Source organism: Hyalella azteca, unplaced genomic scaffold (genome assembly GCF_000764305.2).
Source record: "Hyalella azteca isolate HAZT.00-mixed unplaced genomic scaffold, Hazt_2.0.2 contig10032, whole genome shotgun sequence".
Taxonomy (NCBI): Eukaryota; Metazoa; Arthropoda; class Malacostraca; order Amphipoda; family Hyalellidae; genus Hyalella; species Hyalella azteca.
Window position 1 is genome coordinate 13,325 of NW_025940084.1, and position 17,851 is coordinate 31,175.

At 37.2% G+C, this 17,851-nt stretch overlaps 1 protein-coding gene across 1 annotated transcript in view; it reads right to left on the minus strand.

Annotated features, from left to right (window-relative positions):
* Positions 1 to 17,851, minus strand: part of LOC108682398 (nephrin) — a gene marked incomplete at its 3' end in the record, with an annotated part of 70,385 nt that overhangs the window by 11,029 nt on the left and 41,505 nt on the right. Inside the window, exons 6-7 of the mRNA XM_047882270.1 lie at positions 5,602 to 5,713; positions 5,506 to 5,557 (exon numbers count right to left, since the gene is read on the minus strand). Coding sequence (XP_047738226.1) covers positions 5,506 to 5,557; positions 5,602 to 5,713 — 164 coding nt within the window. The remainder of the gene's footprint in view (positions 1 to 5,505; positions 5,558 to 5,601; positions 5,714 to 17,851) is intronic.

Here is a 17,851-nt window from a genome sequence, read left to right on the forward strand (position 1 = left end):
GATTGCAAGTCCCTTCTTTTTCTCCGACACTTTTGAAATTGGAAGACAAATTAGCACATCAATCTTTCACTTTGATCAACAAACAAAGACCTCGACAAATGGCTCGCTTAATCTCTGAGTTGCAGGATCAAATGAAGAGATGTAAACGAGAAAAAAAGTGAAAATCTACAATTCATCAGCCTCGCTTGTAGGCTCCTGCAGGTTATGTCTATACTCAAAAATATATAAATGAATTAATGGAAATTCGTAGTTCTGGAACATATATACAATTCATTTAGAAAAAAATGCGATATGTTTAACACGTTGATTCTTCCGTGAATGCCCTGCCCACAAGTGCGATAGCTATTAAAATTATTTCCGAATTACTCTACTTCTACTCAAAATAAACTACTTTATCCAGTGTTGAGCCTATTTCAATGCTCTTCAATGGCTGAATTTAAACTGTTTTTATAATCGTTGCGCTAACGCGTGATTATGTGGAATTACTACAAATTTATCGTTAATTTGCGTTTAGTTGTCATCGATAGCAGTGAGCGCAGAGCTCGTTAGCTATTGCTCCATTACGACCATTATACTAGCCATACAACGTACAATTTTAGGTTAAATTATGGAAACTTACATCCAATTATTGCATCAATTCATTTTGATCGCCTTTCAAGTTTATCAACCTTATTCTTCTTTAAAATTGGCTTACTCATGTAGACCAAAGTCCATTTAGGTGTGTTTGGAATCAATGGAATATTTTGAAAATACTCCACCAGTAAAAATTGCTTGCTACATGATATAATTATCACAGCTAATTTGCACTGTTAGAAAAAACGGCGAAAAAACGGTCCCACTGGCATTCTAGTGGCCGGTCGTCCCGTGAAAATAAGCTGTTTCGCCGTTTTTATCAGATGTTTTACGGATTTCTAGTGTTAAATTACAATAAAAACGGCAACTCGGTGTTTCTTTTCACGTGCCGACCGGCCACTGAAACGCCGGTAATACCGTTAACGGTAATTTTTCTAACGGTGTGGGTGTCAAACTTAAATTTGTGGTTCTGAGCATCTCATCTACAGAGAACAGGACTAGGAATTGTAGTATAAATTTTGAAAGTATTGTTTCATTACATATACCAAGATGCTGTATTGATATTTAGTTGTGAATGCGATAAAACATTTACTACACATATTCTAGAAATATATCATTTCGTGAAAGATTGAATTATTGATCTTCTCACCAATGCTGTAGATATCACAAATGTTGTAATCAATTTCTAATAATAGCAATATTATTTCAAATTAACTGTCGAAAAATAAAATTACCTGTGCTCATGGTATCAAGTCTACTAAAAGACCATATATGTCAGCATGCAAATTATTGGCGTTTACCATCCAAAAATACGCGCTTGTATTTAATACCTGTGTTATAACAAGGTCCTGAGCGAGCAAGAGGACAGAGAATCTGTTTGTCTATTTGGCGAGAAGAAACGCGCCGAGTTGCATGTCCTCTCTTTGTAAATTATTCGGCAGAATAGTTCCTGACCCGCCATGGCAAGCAAGGATTTGTTTGCTGCCGGCAAATACAAAGCGTTCAGACGTAGGCAAAACTTAGGATAGATTACGGGAGGTTGAATGTATCCATGATCACTGCAAGGGAGAGTGGCGTTCGTCCATTATTTGGAACTCTTGAGGATCATATATCTCTTATAGTGAATATAACTCAAGTTTGGAATCAGTCATTTATGAATGAATTACGTGACTCATAAGGAAATTTAAGGCCCGTACTACGACAAAGCGAAACTGACGAACTAACAAGAAGGGTTGATATTCTATCAACATCATCTCAACATAGACAAGCGTTGGTGTCGCAACATTTTTGATTGTTGACACAAAATTTTTGAAGCTAAGGAATATAATTTTCCACGATGTGCAACACGAATGGTAAATTATTGGATTACAATTTTTTACGACTCATACAGAATTATTTAATGGCAATAAAAAATTATCTTTTTAGAACCAGCCACTTCCTGTTTTTATCGAGATTATTGCACATTATTACACCAGTATTACACCCGATCACACCGATTACAATCAATCATGGACATATTTCCATGTTTCTCGACAGGTGCCTTGCATAACCTCTGTTGCTTCCAGTAGAGACCTGCAATTTAATTCTGTAATTCAGCCGGTCAGTCCAACAGCACAGACAATCCACATCGCTTGACGTGGCCAATTCCTAGAAACATTAACGTCTGATAAGCTCGGGCGGCTGACTGCTTAGTGCTGGTCTCAAGATAAGCTACTGAGTGCGACCATCAGGCTGCAGTGAACGCGTCCATTATATTAACGCGTCCATTATATTGATCAGGGAAACACATTCACTACTGCACCGTCATCGGCACCAGCTTCTCGGAACAGTAAATTGTGGCAGTGCTTCAGGCCTGATTATTTTAACAAATCGATTTCGCTACCTAATAGAAAAATAAATTCGTGAGCTGCTGCTAAACAGCTGGCTTGTGAACGTTTAAGCATGGTTGCAGTCTAATAGTTTAGTACTCGAATGAAATAATAATAATTGAATTCTGATAATGTAATATTTGTACAATTACAAGTTGTACGATTTCCAAATGTTGTCAATTTTTTTATAAAATCACAATAATTGCAGATGGGCTCAAACTAAAAAACATTAAATCTCCATTAATAATTACTTTTTAGCGCATTTTCTCATTTATGAAGAAAGGCGCTATTGTGCTCGTCATGTCCGTCTGTCTGTCTGTCTGTCTGTGGCTTCACGTTGCCGAGTATCCATGATACTCGCCAACGAGAAAATGCACTCTCTGTCACTCACTGCAGTGAGTACCGATACATTTTTTTATCATTAAATATTTTCAGCTGGGAATTAATATATCGTATTTCCTTAATGCGTCCCGCGATTATGCTCTGACGTGTCGAATTAGAAGCCCTCAGTCGGCCTCAGCCTTAGTGCCCTCAAAACAATTTAACTAAAATACAATTCAAAACAAACGGTTTTCATCTTTCAAGCTGTGAAATTATCTTTTTGTTATTATTTTTGCTATGTAAATTTATTCTTGAAGGCAGAATGCATGCATAATATGTCATTTACAAAAGGCAGTCCCTGCTCAACGAATTCTTTCACTTGTGAGAGACATGCATGCGGTGGGCTGGCGTTCTCCGGGCGTCTCAAAACTTCCCTTGACGCCACACGGCGCTGAAATCGACTCTAAATTAAAGGTGAAGTAATAAACCTCTTCATAGGCTACTCAGTGGACAATTGGTTGAGGATATTATTTTATAAATGATATTATATGTGTTGGATCTTTTGTGTAGGCCTTTGTTCTTGTTTAGCCCTGTTAGATATTATATTTTGCCGTTTTGCCTCCAAGCGTACCAATTGTGATCCACTGAAAACACTTGGTGTATATAGGTGAATTTAGACGAAACATAACATTTTGATGTATGTGACAGCTGTACAGATAACAACTATTTTTCAACGTCATCGTGGTGCTGTTGTGAATGAATACCGCGTCGTTATAAGAAGCTACATCACATGTTAAACGTCGGTAATGTTTGTCGTGTCATTGTTTGAGAAAGCGTCACATCTACGTCAATCGAGCGTTGAGAACGTCCGTAGCTCTGAAGTTTTCCTTCAAAAGCTCTGAGTTTTGATTTTACATTTCTCTCGTTCTTGTCGTGCTTTGCGTGAGGATTACTCGTATTTTAGTCTAACTCGTGGATTCATATGTTATACAACATTCATGTCATTTATTGTCCGTTAACCCGGCCGAGGTCGCAGATTAGTGTAACAACCAGACCATTTTTCGCTGTCGGACGCTCATTAAAATATCTGCCTAAATACATTGCCCTGTTTTCCGTAGCTTTACTAACCGTTATTTTTGCAATGTACAAATGACTTCTTGGCATTCCCATTACGCGGTCGTGGTTCTCCGCAATAGCATACTGATTATCACATTTTCAAACATTTCTTAAGCCTCAGCGATTAATTCGGCGAAAATGAGGTAATACTATTATATAACATTGCCTTGTGATACATGCGTACGTCAGTCACAAAGGAATCCAGACGATAGCTTGCATATGATAAATATTTTGCCATTAGGTAAACATGGAAATTTTACGTAAAAAAACAACAATCCATCAACTCTGCTCAAGAAGAGAAAGTAACTCCTGCAAGTTTCCGAGGCCATTTAATTATACTCCCAGCCTGGCATATGAAGACTGGAATTACTTGGAGCGAATTCCTGCACGGCGCGGCCACAAGCTGGAGCGTCTAATGCAGAGGAGCATTACTTGGTAAGATAAAATACGTCCTGTGTCGAGCGTCAGTCAGGCAGAATGGCAGCATCAGCGAATGCTAGGTCGTTTTTTGACTATACTCATGAATGGTTAGTTTATTAAGTAGATTGACTTCCATAATATTCAAGTTTGGTATAGGAAGAGAAAATATTCTATTGCGCATGATGCCTTCATTCATAGAAGATATGTTTGTTGTTTTTACAAGCCCATTATATGAATAAGGCGTAATAAATTTACATTGATGTGTAATAAATTAGTTTAATTCTTGAAATATTTTACTTATTCAAAACTTATTGTATGAATCAAATCGGGAATATGCTCCACATCCATTGCCTTCAAATCCTTCGATTCTGAGCCCGTTTTGCTTGAGGGATAATCCGAAATATATGCACCAAAACACAGCTCATAAACAAGCAAAAAATGCAATTATTTGGGAAATCCACAAATTATTTGACGCTTCATATGTTTACAGTTGTGAGCTAAGTTTCGAATTCAAACGGTGAGCTTGGAAACAAGTTAAAATCGTTACTTCTTTTTTTCAACTGTTTGAACTGTTTCATTGCAGATGAATAGGCTTGTGCAAGTTTAAATAGTCTGCTCTCGTAGTGACTAAATTTTCCATGGTATTCAAGCGAGAGGCAATTGGCATGAATAATTTAAGCACTTGAATATTACCTCTGGCCGCTGAATAAAATCACTAAGCCTCCTGAGAAAAAATGCAAATTTTTGGTGTCGTCCACGCATTATGTCCTGCATTGATGTTTGACAAAGCGCCGAGAGCATCCAAAGTGATTTTGACTAGAGATTTTTTACTTAACAAGCTGCTGCACACGTTTTAAAATTCGTCAGGCTATGAAATGGAGCCTAGAATACGTCCGTTCCTCATAAAAAATCAAATAATAGGTGGCAGGAAACTTTTTTAAACCGTCGTCAGGATATTCTCAAAGCTCAGGCTCAGCCCTTAGCAAAAATATAGGCAATGCATCCATGGTAAAAATAGACAATGAAATCCGTCTAAACCGCATGTGAAACATTTTACGCAGCGGCCGTTGATGTATCAGTACCGAGAACTCACTACGTAGCTGACGCTCTTGACGATGTTGCCGTCGAGGTACCAGGTTACAGAACTCACCACGTGGCTGACGCTCTTGACGATGTTACCGTCGAGGTACCAGAACACAGAACTCACCACGTGGCTGACGCTCTTGACGATGTTGCCGTCGAGGTACCAGGTACAGAACTCACCACGTGGCTGACGCTCTTGACGATGTTGCCGTCGAGGTACCAGGTTAGGATGGCGGGCGGTCGGCTGCCTCGGGCCTCACAAATCACTTGGTGGCGACGGCTTGTGGACACCGCGCCACTCAGGCCGCGCACCGTTACGTTGTCCGGCCCAACTGCTCGAGACAAATTTTTCGCTGTTGGACATCGTTTATATTTAACATGTGCAAAGAATACTCTTGTGGACTTATAAATAGTCCTTTGATTTAAGGTATTTGTGATTAAATTTGGTTTATATCCATTTATGCATTTTACGTAGTTACGATGGAAGTTTATGTTTGCAGACTGACTGGTCAGTCTGTAAACATAGGTATAAACTTAGTCAGTCCAGTTTGTACATAAATATCAGTCAGTCCAGTTTGCAGTCTAGGCAGACTGAATTATAAAATTAATGAACAACAGAATCCATCAACAGGATTATTGAAATCCTTTTTAAACTCCATTACTAATCCAAAACATATCAATTAATGGCTCATGTATTAATTAATGGCGCATGGCGCATTGTACATCGTTTGTTGCAGCACTAATTTTCGATGCACTCCTTAACGTTGGAACCACGCATCCAATCTGCTGGCAGTCTAGCAAACTATTTCCTTCGCATGTACCGCGGCGTTCTGGCGCAAAATACTATGTACGTCGTACTGTATGTATACTATGTACGTATGTACTACTATGTATGTATGTACACTGTGTGTGTATGTATACTATGTATGTATGTATACTATGTATGTATGTATACTATGTATGTATACTATGTATGTATACTATGTATGTATACTATGTATGTATACTATGTATGTTTGTGTACTCTTTGTTGCCGTACGAATAACACAGAACTCGCCACGTTGCAGATGAAAATGGCAAATAGCTTATGTATTTTACTTGTCACGTGTCTGCATATGTTAGTATTAAATTTTCCTCAGCGCATGTCACACACGTTGTTTACCTAGCCTGTTTGCAAAAAAAATATTTTGGAACATTTGTATTCTTTTACGTCTGGAACCAAGCATACGCTTCTGTGAAAATTCTATGTGCTTGTAGGAAAAAGCACATCAAAAATGCAAGTGCTTGTTGGGTCAAGCCTCTCATTAGTTAATTATTTTTAGCTTTTATCTTGAGGAGATTAGGATCCCTTCTGATTTGAAACCAGAAGAAAAAATTATTTATATGGAATCTGGACAAGGATTTGCTCTATCCGTCATTGGAGTACTCTTCTAGCACTATTGCTGGAGTTTTGGGATCTATAAATGATCAAAAATATGATTTAAATTTTAGAATCTAAAATAACTAATCAATTTCTAACATCTTCCACCATTGTACGATTATGCTAGGTTACTTCATTTTTGGTAATTTCGAGTTAATTAAGGTTGGGTGTTCGTAATATATCTTAATGCGAAATTTACTGCAGATCAGTTGGTTTTAAAATACAATTCAAATATATTATCCGGCGTTTGTCGGTTACACGTACTTTAGTTGTGGATTTACAAACCACAAAAGAATAAAATGGACTGAATTATTCAGCATAGGAAATTTTGACTAATTATTGATTCTTTTTTGAAAGTATATTCGAAAGTATACGGCACCTGCATGTGATGTGTAAGTGAGGCTGGTTATATGTATGGTAAGGGGTCTGAGGGCAATCAAGTTATTTTTATGTAATGTTGCACAAAAGTTATTCAGTAATAGTTTACACATATAAAATACATTAACAAAGATCTTTCAAATGAATTATGCAAGGTATGCATAAGCTACAGGACAAAGATAATACAATATAAGTCCATGAATTCCCAATTTCTGGAGGGTGGGTATAACATGCTTACAAAACCGTGCTTCATTCATCGAATTTATAAGCTCATTTTGAATTGCTTTATTCATCAGTATCGTTCAGTTATGTGTAGCCTAAAGTGTTACCTTCTGATTAAAAATTTAGTTACAATATCAGCATCACTTTCTATTATTCTTTCTATTTCCTCTCTGTTTTGCTAAGGGACAATAATTCCGAGCAAACGATCGCGGCAGTATTTTCCCCGAATTCAGCACCTAGATCTCGCAAGGCGGCACGCAGCCGACGGAGCTTGCACCTGCAACCATATTGATTCTCGAGACGAGAAGCAAAGAGCTTCTTCGGGAGAATTCCCTCAGAGATTTGATGTTGTTTGATCACGCACACCAAACGTGATCCTGTACGAGCTCTCAGGTGCTGCCACGGCTGCGAGGAGACAAAATTCCATGCTGGAGAAATCTTTTCAATACAGAGCATTCAAAATCTCGTAGCGAATACAAAATGTTAGTGGTTGTAGTGATCCAAAAAAGCCTTATTATCAAAATTTTTCCGAGTTTATTTGATAAATATGTACGCAACTGAAGAAGCAATAAAAGAGCCCTTTTTAATTGGTCATTTTTAATTAGAAAATGTTATCTCGCTACAGAAATTCACGCTGCAGAATGACGCGGCATAAATTCACGTCCAACACAACACACTACCAAAAATACGGAATTGGCCAATAGATGAAACCTCTCAAGATCGAGTTTTATTCATCAGCTATTCATGCAATGTATTGAAATTACTCGGGTTTTGCTTTCATGGGCTGAAGAGACTACTAATTGGATGCATTGACCTACTGTACTCTATCATGAGAACGAATGCATATTTCTGTTTTCAAGTACCAAAGCCTAAGCAGAACGTTTTTTCGGATCAGCATCATGAGTATAAAAAAATTAATTTGCACCAAAGATGAAAACGAAATTCCTCGTGAAACTAGACGGCATAATATTGGCAGAGTGGACTAACGCGATTTAATCTGCGATGAATTTCAACTAAACGAGCATATTTTTATCGAAGACGAGAGCTATTAATTCGACCGATCTCCCATTGAGAGGGCAGAGGAACAACCTACGTTTGAGAGCGTGTTGTTTCGGCTGCTCTGATATTTTAAGCCTATCCCAATAATGTTGATAGACTGTAGCAAAATATTTCTCAGCTGATTGAAGTCCTGATAATTCTGAACCAAATATTTATTATTCAAAGCCGATTAACTGTCCAAAACTTCACCTCTTTCTCGAAGTTTATCTTTTCAGCCTAGTCAGAATTCTCTATCGATTTTCGTTAAGTGGCATCCAAATGTGGCTGAGATCATAGGAATGACACCAAACTTTTTAAAGCCCGCAAATCGTACTTTTTTGACCGATTAATAAGTTTTGTATAGTGAATTATTCCCACAAACAATTCTCCACGAAAATCAATCAATAAAATGAAACTCCCAGATTACTGAAATGAGTGCCAACGTCAAATAATTACGATGCCAACTCCGTACCCGCGAAGCCGTAAACTATCCCGTGACAGGCAGACCAGTTTTAATAAAACACACCACCTGCGCATTCTTCCCACTAGCCCTCGAACAAACAAGTTATTTTTTACTGAAAAAACTGTTTCATGGCAAGGGGATAAATTCCAGAGGGTCTGTTGCCGTAGTTCTGTTGCGGCCGCTGAGTGCCAGACGCAGTATTTGCACATTGCCCATCTTGTTGGGTCCTCGGACCTCAGAAACACAAGATATTTTTTATTTTTCGAGCGCCGGAAGCAAAGCTCGAATAATATTTGCATTACTCATTTTAACTTTTCGTGGAGACTCATGAATTAATTCCATCGTCAATCGTCTGGGGACTCCAAATGAAGAAAGTTATTATTCGCAAGCGCTTCGAGCTTTAACTCATTAGCGGTATAACCAATAATAATTCTTCTCAAAGCCACGTATACTAAAGTCGTTGATAAACACGTGCACACCGTAACGTCGATTTATTCATTGAAGATGAACATGTATTGATTTCAAAATAAGTGTTTTGAAAATATAACATGAAATAAATTCCAGTTGCAAAAAACATCTGTCGGAATAATTAGGGAGCACGTAATTATTTGGAGAGGTCGTAAAAGAAATAGTAAGTCTGAATTACACTATCATTTTCCTCGCAATAGAGTCGGTATTAAATCAGATTAAAAAGCCTGGCTGTTAAAATTCTTATCATTTGCTGTCTTGCAGTCGCGCTGATAACTAAAGCATCATAAACACAAAGTAAGAATAAACGTTGCTGCCAGAGATTCAATTGCAAAGATTAATCGTCGGGCGGCAAGCGCTTGACACGGCGGCACCAAGGACCTGCGATCGATGGCTCGTCGCTCGTCGCAATGATAAGGTCGCTGCACCTGCTACGTCCCATCACCACCCCACGCAATCCCCTCAATTGCTACTGCGACGTAATTAGGATGGCATTCCTTACTTTAATTTGCATTCGAAGAACTTTATTCCCCTGATAGTGTCAATTTGTGATATTTTATGTATGTTTTTAGCTGCTGACAAACGCTGTTCATGTTCAACTCCATGTTATTATAATTTTTATGCAGTTCTTTTTAAGCGCGGATTTTTACTAAATTTTGACTAAAACCAACTAAGACCATGTCAAGCATTCACTAGAAAAACGCTAGAAAGCACGAACATTTAATAATTTTATATAAGTCCGCTTCGTATTTCGTGTTTTCGAACAATTTTGCACACACATTTTCCTTTGAATATTAATGGAACATATGTCAATTATATCAAGAACATTTGGAAGTTAATTCCCTAAAAGCGCTATTTTATTGGTACAAACAGGAAAGGTTCTTTCGTATAATGTTAGTAATCATATTCTCTTTCGCAGCTAATTAAATCATGAGAGTTGTTTCAATGTGCAAGCTTCCAGGGGCAATAGATATCGAATAAAAGCGTAGATATCGAATGTATAGATTGATAAAATATTAGAATCAAATATACTGAGTGTAATCAAGGCGGGCACGAGCGGTGGCAAACGTAGCGAGCTGACAACACAAAGGAGATAGGGTTCGTCGCAACCGGTAATAATGCTCAACTGGTAGCATATTAGTCACTCAAAAGACGCCGGGTAAAATGTACGACTTGAAGTTGCAAAGCGCCCAGGATAATGTTCCGTAATTTGCTGTTTCTGCAGCGCGATAAGAAATGATAGGTACAATTTGGGTCATGCCTTCACAAGCAAATAATCCATTCAACTGGATAATCTTTAATAAAGTATCCAACCAGTTTTAACTATTATTTTCCAATATTATAAATACGAGTAAATGGAAATTAATTTATCAGATGACTCGTACACTGAACGTAATTTCTGCATCCTGAGTCCAGTTTATTACTTACTAGCTGAGCTAAACGGTTCAGCATTTACTTCTTCTCAAACGTCGGAATTTCATTCACTCTGAGAACCTGTGTCATCGCAACCATTTGTAAGCCAATTTTGTGCATGAATCTATGAATCAGAAGAGCGAAAATGTAGCGCCTTTACATAACATTTGTGACGATCGAGGAGCTTCTGCCCTACATGTATCTTTAATATTTTCTCATGTATCTTTAATATTTTCTCATGTATCTTTAATATTTTCTCATGTATCTTTAATATTTTCTCATGTATCTTTAATATTTTCTCGTGTATCTATAACATTTTCTCATGTATCTAAAATATTTCTATTTTTAATCCCGTATATATTCGGGATTTTCTGACTGAAATTTTATACAACAAATTTTACGTGTTTAAAAATTTATATTTTTAACTTAACGTTATTTTTTAAGATTGGAAATTTCAGTTAAAGAGAATTGACTTGAAGGATTTGCTTTGAAGGATATTGAATTTAAGTAAGAAAAATTAACGTGATTTTTAATTCCTTAACATATCCTCAAAAGAGTTAATAGAAAATGCAAGAAAGATTTTTTGTACCGAAACAAAATTGGGTAAAAAACCTGTCATTTCTACCTCTCGTAATAGAGGATAAAGTGATGCAAGTTATAGTAAAGAGCGCCACGAATGAGCTCAAAGCGAGGAAAAGAACTAAGATTTACTCCATAAATTTTCCTCAGTTGCAGTTTTAGGGGTAACATTAGGAGTCGGAACTTCACTAGAATTACAGGACGAAGTAAAAGTTTAATCCAGGAGACGGAGAATTTTCATTTCTGTGACAGAACCATCATGAGAATCACAGTCAAATTAGGTCTCAAGCCTCATACTTATATGGTAAGTGATGAAATTCTAGGGCTTCTCTTGCGTTAAAAATTTTATAAAAATTATACCTCACTCGAGTGCTGGGATGATTTTCTCAGAAGAAATAACTTTTCACTTTTCAGAATCCGTTGAAGGTTAAATACATTGCCACATATGAAATGCTGCTAGAAAATTAATCATCATGGAGTTCAAATGCCTTTGAAACAATTAAATTCAATTACTTGCTCGACGCAAAAAAGCACATCAAACATTCATTTGCTTGTTGGGTCAAGCCTCTCATTAGGTTTTTATATTTTGCTTTTATTTTGTGAATAAAGGTTGCATTGTTAACTAAAAAGAGAAAAAAATTCTATAAAAAATAAATTCGTACAGAGTTTTACATGGGGGCTGAAATGTCGCTTCAGAGAGTACATAGTTCAAATTATTTCGGATGATCATGCAGAATTTAAAGCCACCAGACAAGTATAGTATAGCGGTTTCAGCGTTTATCAGGCCGTAGGCCTGTCGCCGATTCTTAACATCGCTGAACATTAACAGTATTTTGTGGTCTTGAACTCGCAACGCACTGCTACAATTCTGCTTTGCTTAACCGCCCGGCCTCCTTGCCGATTCTGACCAGAAACTGGCGCACAGAGCTGGGATCGAACCCGCACCTCTCTGCTCCAATCTTGGTACTCTCCTTAACCACTATATGTCCAAATTGAACTTTCGTTGCATAAGAGCGAATGACTTGCGTCCCAAGTTGTTGTTATAGAACTCCTTCAGACATAAAATGAACTTTTCAGTGATGAAAATTAATGTTTCTAGCAGTCCTACAGGCATAGGATGCACTTCAAACGAAAAAATGTTTCAATAAATCCTACAGACGGATTAGGCACTTTAAATTGTAAAATAATGTAAGATATCTCGTGGACTTAAAATGCACTTTTTATATATAAATGTTTTTTTTATTTCTATAGTCGTAAAGTGCACTTGGTAATGACAAAATATTGTGATAAGTCCTCTAGATATTGTAAACTTTTAACGATGAAATAATGTTGAAAAATCATACAGACAGAATAAGCACTTTTAAATGTCGATTGAAGTCTTCCTAACACAGTACACACTTCTTAGCGACAAAATGATATAGAGAATCGCGTAAAAATAGTATGCACTTTTCGAAATAAGATTCTTTTCTCTGCTGCTCGATCATCATTTATTCTTCTCGATACATTTACTGTGAGAGGATCGAACCGAAGGCATTAGAGCGGCAGATTATAGGCGAAGGCTCTGCACATTACTTCGGAATTCCTCGACTTGAAACCTCCATTCTCATTCGTTTTTAGATTTGAAATCGTGTGCTCGAAATTTAAGGCATTAAAGTAGAATATTACGCTCGCTAATCATTTTCCAAGATGTTTCTATCACCAAGAATTGAGATCACCACAAAGCCATTTTCGACGGTCCTCCTAAAAGCGTGCATTAGAGCAACGAAGAGCTCGCTACATTTTGAACAGAAGCACCTCAACACGACACGGTCACTGAACAAATTACGGCAACTGCAGCGCTTCACATCACATAGCTTTGACACATCTATTTTATGCACTAAAAGCCCGGCTTTGCATGGCACCCAAATTACAGAATACCAGAGAAAATCCGAGCGCATGTTTGAAGCCAAGTCTCGACTCCTTTTATTCAAATGCTCAACCATTTGCATTAAACTAAAAACATTCCTTCCCTGTGGGCTTTTTCTTGTCCGCTGCTTGGCACGAGTTGAAAATTCGTCGCAAAGGTTGCATTGTCAACTAAAACGAAAAAAAATGCGATAAAAAATAAATTCATACCGATTTTTTCAATTCTTTTTACGTATACCAGAAAATCAGAGGACAAATAAGCAATCAGATTTTGTGAGCCAAGCAAAACCTCGAAGACATGAATGCCTTGTCTGGCTTTTAGATCGAACGACCAGGTGGGGCTGGTATAGCATCATGGTACAACGACATCATAAACGCACTGTAGCACTTTCGGCACACATAAAGTAAGTAGTTTAGAGGCGACCCATGCAGCAATGCTTTCTTAAACTACCGATGCATTGTTATGAAGGCGTCTGATCTCTTGAAGAATTACAAGGTACACCAGTTAGAGTCCTCGGGCTTTGTTTAGAGGAATCAATGCATTCACGGTGCAATGCTCTGAATTACAGAATATTCGAATTTTCATAAAAATTGAAAACTGCACTTGAACCAAACTCATAATGAATTATTGCTGATGAATAATTTGTATAAATTGCAGTTTTATCATGCAACTCTGTACGTCTTGTTGAATGGAAAGCAGAATCCAGAATGTTGAATGGCATGCAGAATCCAGTTAATAATTTTGATACGATAGAACATAAGTTAAAGATTGTCTCGGCCAAACCCACACTTAGCATGAAACTCCGCTTTTTTTTAATTGTAATAAAACTAATTGTTTTAAATAAAATGTATAAATTACGCATTAAAAAAATGCATTTCGATTATTTTTCTTAGTCTTCATTCCCATCCTTAAAGCCTTATTATTTCACCACTGAAATAACATTTTTATTACCAAGAAATCTATTTATATATACAGTATATAAGTATCATCACTATAGTATAAGTATCGTGGCTACGCGCCCGAACTGTCCACGCTCCTACCCAACAGAAGCAAACTCCAACATTTATTCAATGACAACTCCAACAAGTTGAAAGGAGCTTTGATAAAAGCAGCTTGGAAAGTCATCCACATAAAAATTAAATAACTCTCAGACAGGCTGAGATTAAGTTAAACATTAAGGACACTGAAACTCCTTCGATTTCCTTTTCTTCTTGCCTTGCAATTTTGTAAACGGCGAGTTTCATTCAACTGCAATTCAACCCTTGAGTAAATTAACTTTTAGAAACATGAATGAGTTATCCTCGTGCCTTTTTTTGGATTGCCTGAAGATCCAGAACTTCGAGAACAATTTCGGCCGAGACCATGATCAACTTCAGTGAACACTTGTTTGCTCGAGCTCTCATCGGGAATTAAGAACGCAAACTCCATTTCTTCCAGGCTCTGTAATTTCTCGCCAAGTTAGAAATGTTTAGATTCATTTTAATTTTGTCCTGCGTGCTGTAGGTCAGAACTGCATTAGGCAGAAGGACAAGTTAATCTCTTAATTATATTATTTAATTAGGAGTCATTTCACGTTGACCAAATTGCTAGATTAACTTGTCGTTCAGCCTATATATTACCTTGCCATGTATGTGCTCTTAATGAGTGCAAGGATTTGAGGTAAAACCTATTGATTCATGAAATCAGTCGCATATGCGTGATAATTTAACCTGTAAGGCAATTACCCTTGTAATAAATTTCCTTTACGGTAATGTTATTCAACCGCGAATTCGATAAAAATGGCGCCAACCGCGAATTCGATAAAAATGGCGCCAAGTTGGAATATTTTTCTTTCATGTTCGGAATAGAGCCGCTATATAGTCGAAATAATTTTTTTGTGAGGCATTTTAAACCGCTTATTGTTTGCTTAATACTCTGAAAAACTATTAAAAATGTTTATCATATCACACCATGTTATTGAAAATTTTGGCGCTGCTGGTCCATGCGTATTATTATAGTTCAATGAATTCTGGAATATTCTACCGCATTAACGTCGGTAGCTTGCCCTCATACTAACGTCATTAGCTGCTAATGCAATCTCCTCTGATGTGGCAGTGGAGGACGGCTGGGGGCTGGAAATGTCGCTTCAGAGAGTACATAGTTCAAATTAATTCGGATGATCAGAATTTAAAGCCACCAGACAAAATAAATAATGTGTAACGATCTTTATAACGTCAGTTATGGAAAGATCGAGTTCCAAAGGCCGGATCCCTTGTGAATCAAGTCACGAAAAGTACACGAATCGGCAACAGGCTATGGGCCTATTTCTTCAGTGCCGACAATTCAATTCTATTCTAATAATAGAATGTGGTCGATCGGGAACTCATTTTATTCTATGCGATGCAAAAAAGTTATGTTCAAAGATTCGTCCTAATGCTAACAATTTAGACATTAATTATTCAATAAGATGTTCGATCCGAAATAGCTTTTGAGAAGCGCTAAAGATTTTCAAACATAGAGATAACTTTTTTATAATTATCAGTGCACGCCATATCAATAAGTGCGAAAATGTAACAATGGCTTATTTTCATATAATTTCGCTGCAAGTTCAGGAGCTTTTCACTTGATAAATTGCAGCTCTACCCAGCGTATAGCCATTAATCTTCTGGTGAAGAATGTTAATGTCTCAAACCCTGAAATTTTTATACTTCATTAAAGTACATTGGAAATTTTTCAAATCCGATAGTAAAAGGCATTAATGCTTTGTTGCACTGAATCAAAGTAAGTTGATTTATAGAAACTTAAATGAAAATAATAAATTATCGATGCCTCTCAGATTGGCTGTGAATTTTCCAGGAAATTTCATTATTATCGATAAGAATGTGATTGTGAGAAGGCATTGTGGCACTGAAATGTGGCATTTGGACGGGGAATTCATCTCATGCAATTAATTGTGATCAATAGGGACAAATTACTCACCACAAACTAAATAAGGGAAACAGACCAAAATTCCCGTTTTCCGAACAGTAGAAAAATTATTTGAAGAAAAAAGTGTTAACATGGAAAATTCTTGTAATTATTGCATGAGCTAATAATGATCGGATAAAGCACCGACATACAATTTTTGACTTACGAAAGACACATAATTTTTGACTTACAAAAATTTAATAATAATTACCTTGCATTGCCATGGCAACAACTGTACTGTAGACTACGAAGTGCAGACAAAATTATCATTCGTTTCAGTACGACTCATGCCATTCCTCAAGCGAACAGAGAAGACCTATATTCTCCCTCGGAGCTCGAAACAAAGCTCTCTATTTATGGCGCTGTATTATAGGTTTTTTCTCTTCGCGGACCTGCCGGGCTTTATTTTTCAGAAGCGACACAAGAAATCGCCCTGGCGTCATTAATGATTCATGTCACCAACGTGCAGTAGCTGCCTATCGCTCGACTCAGACAGGGGCCTCCAATTATTCACCTTATTTTAGGCTACGATAATGCATCATCGGTCCATTATTCTGTTGCGGGTTAATAAGAGTGAATCTGGTAAGAAATTATGGACTGACTAGAATCTTATACGCGCAGAACTACTTTATGTGGTACGAATGCTAGTATTCATTCATTTTTGAGTATATATCTGAGATTATGTGTGCTTCTGTCCATTAGAAGTTACGTTGATGACCGTCATTTCGGCTGAGGTAAGAGTTATACGCAACTATACATACTTAAAAGTACGTCGTGATTTTGATTTACGGCACATCGTTAGCGTCCATCAATAGTAGAGTGTAATATCGAATATTATATGCGAGGAAACGGGAAATTTAGATTCCGACGAAGTCTAATTCGAATTTACATTTCAAAAAATCAACTTTTCTCTATAAAGTCTGCCTACAGATTTTTTCAAAGTCTGCTTTGATACAATTAAATGTTCTCGATTGATGCAAAAATTTTACACGTTTTTAAAAAAAATTTTTCCACTAAGCACTGTCAATATAATTCATAATTCGATTTAATATTCGAAAATTCTAATTTTTGTAATGTTTAAAAATACCAACAGCGTAAAGTGAGTGCGCAGCAAACGTGAATGCTTTCAACGTTATACCTCCATTTTGGTGATGCGTGCTCAGTCCATTTTAAACCAAATGTCTCTCGAAGTTTTGCCATTGCGTTAAAATATCCATGGTGCAGTCAAATTAAGCTCGATCAGAAGTCAATTTAAAATCCACTTTAAAAGCTTTCAAAGATGGCAGTCGTAATGAGCCCTGAACTGTATTTTTGAGAATGTGCCACTCAATCGCTCGATCCTGGAATTCTGTGCGTTAGCCGATGTCAGCCGACGCATGCGAGCGAGGGTTTTAAATTCTTTCGATTATTTCAGAGCAATCGAGGGCCATATCGTACGTGGATTGGACTCAGATTATCGGAGTCACTTTAGCTGAGCCTTAATGCGTGGAATATAAGCCAACGAACGATCAATGGTTAATATTCGAGCGTCGTATATTCTCTTACATAGCCACGGAGCTGGACCGAATCAGTTCTGTAATGGATTACACGATTGCCCCTAGGCTATAATCAGAGAGGATAATCGATCAAGTGCATAA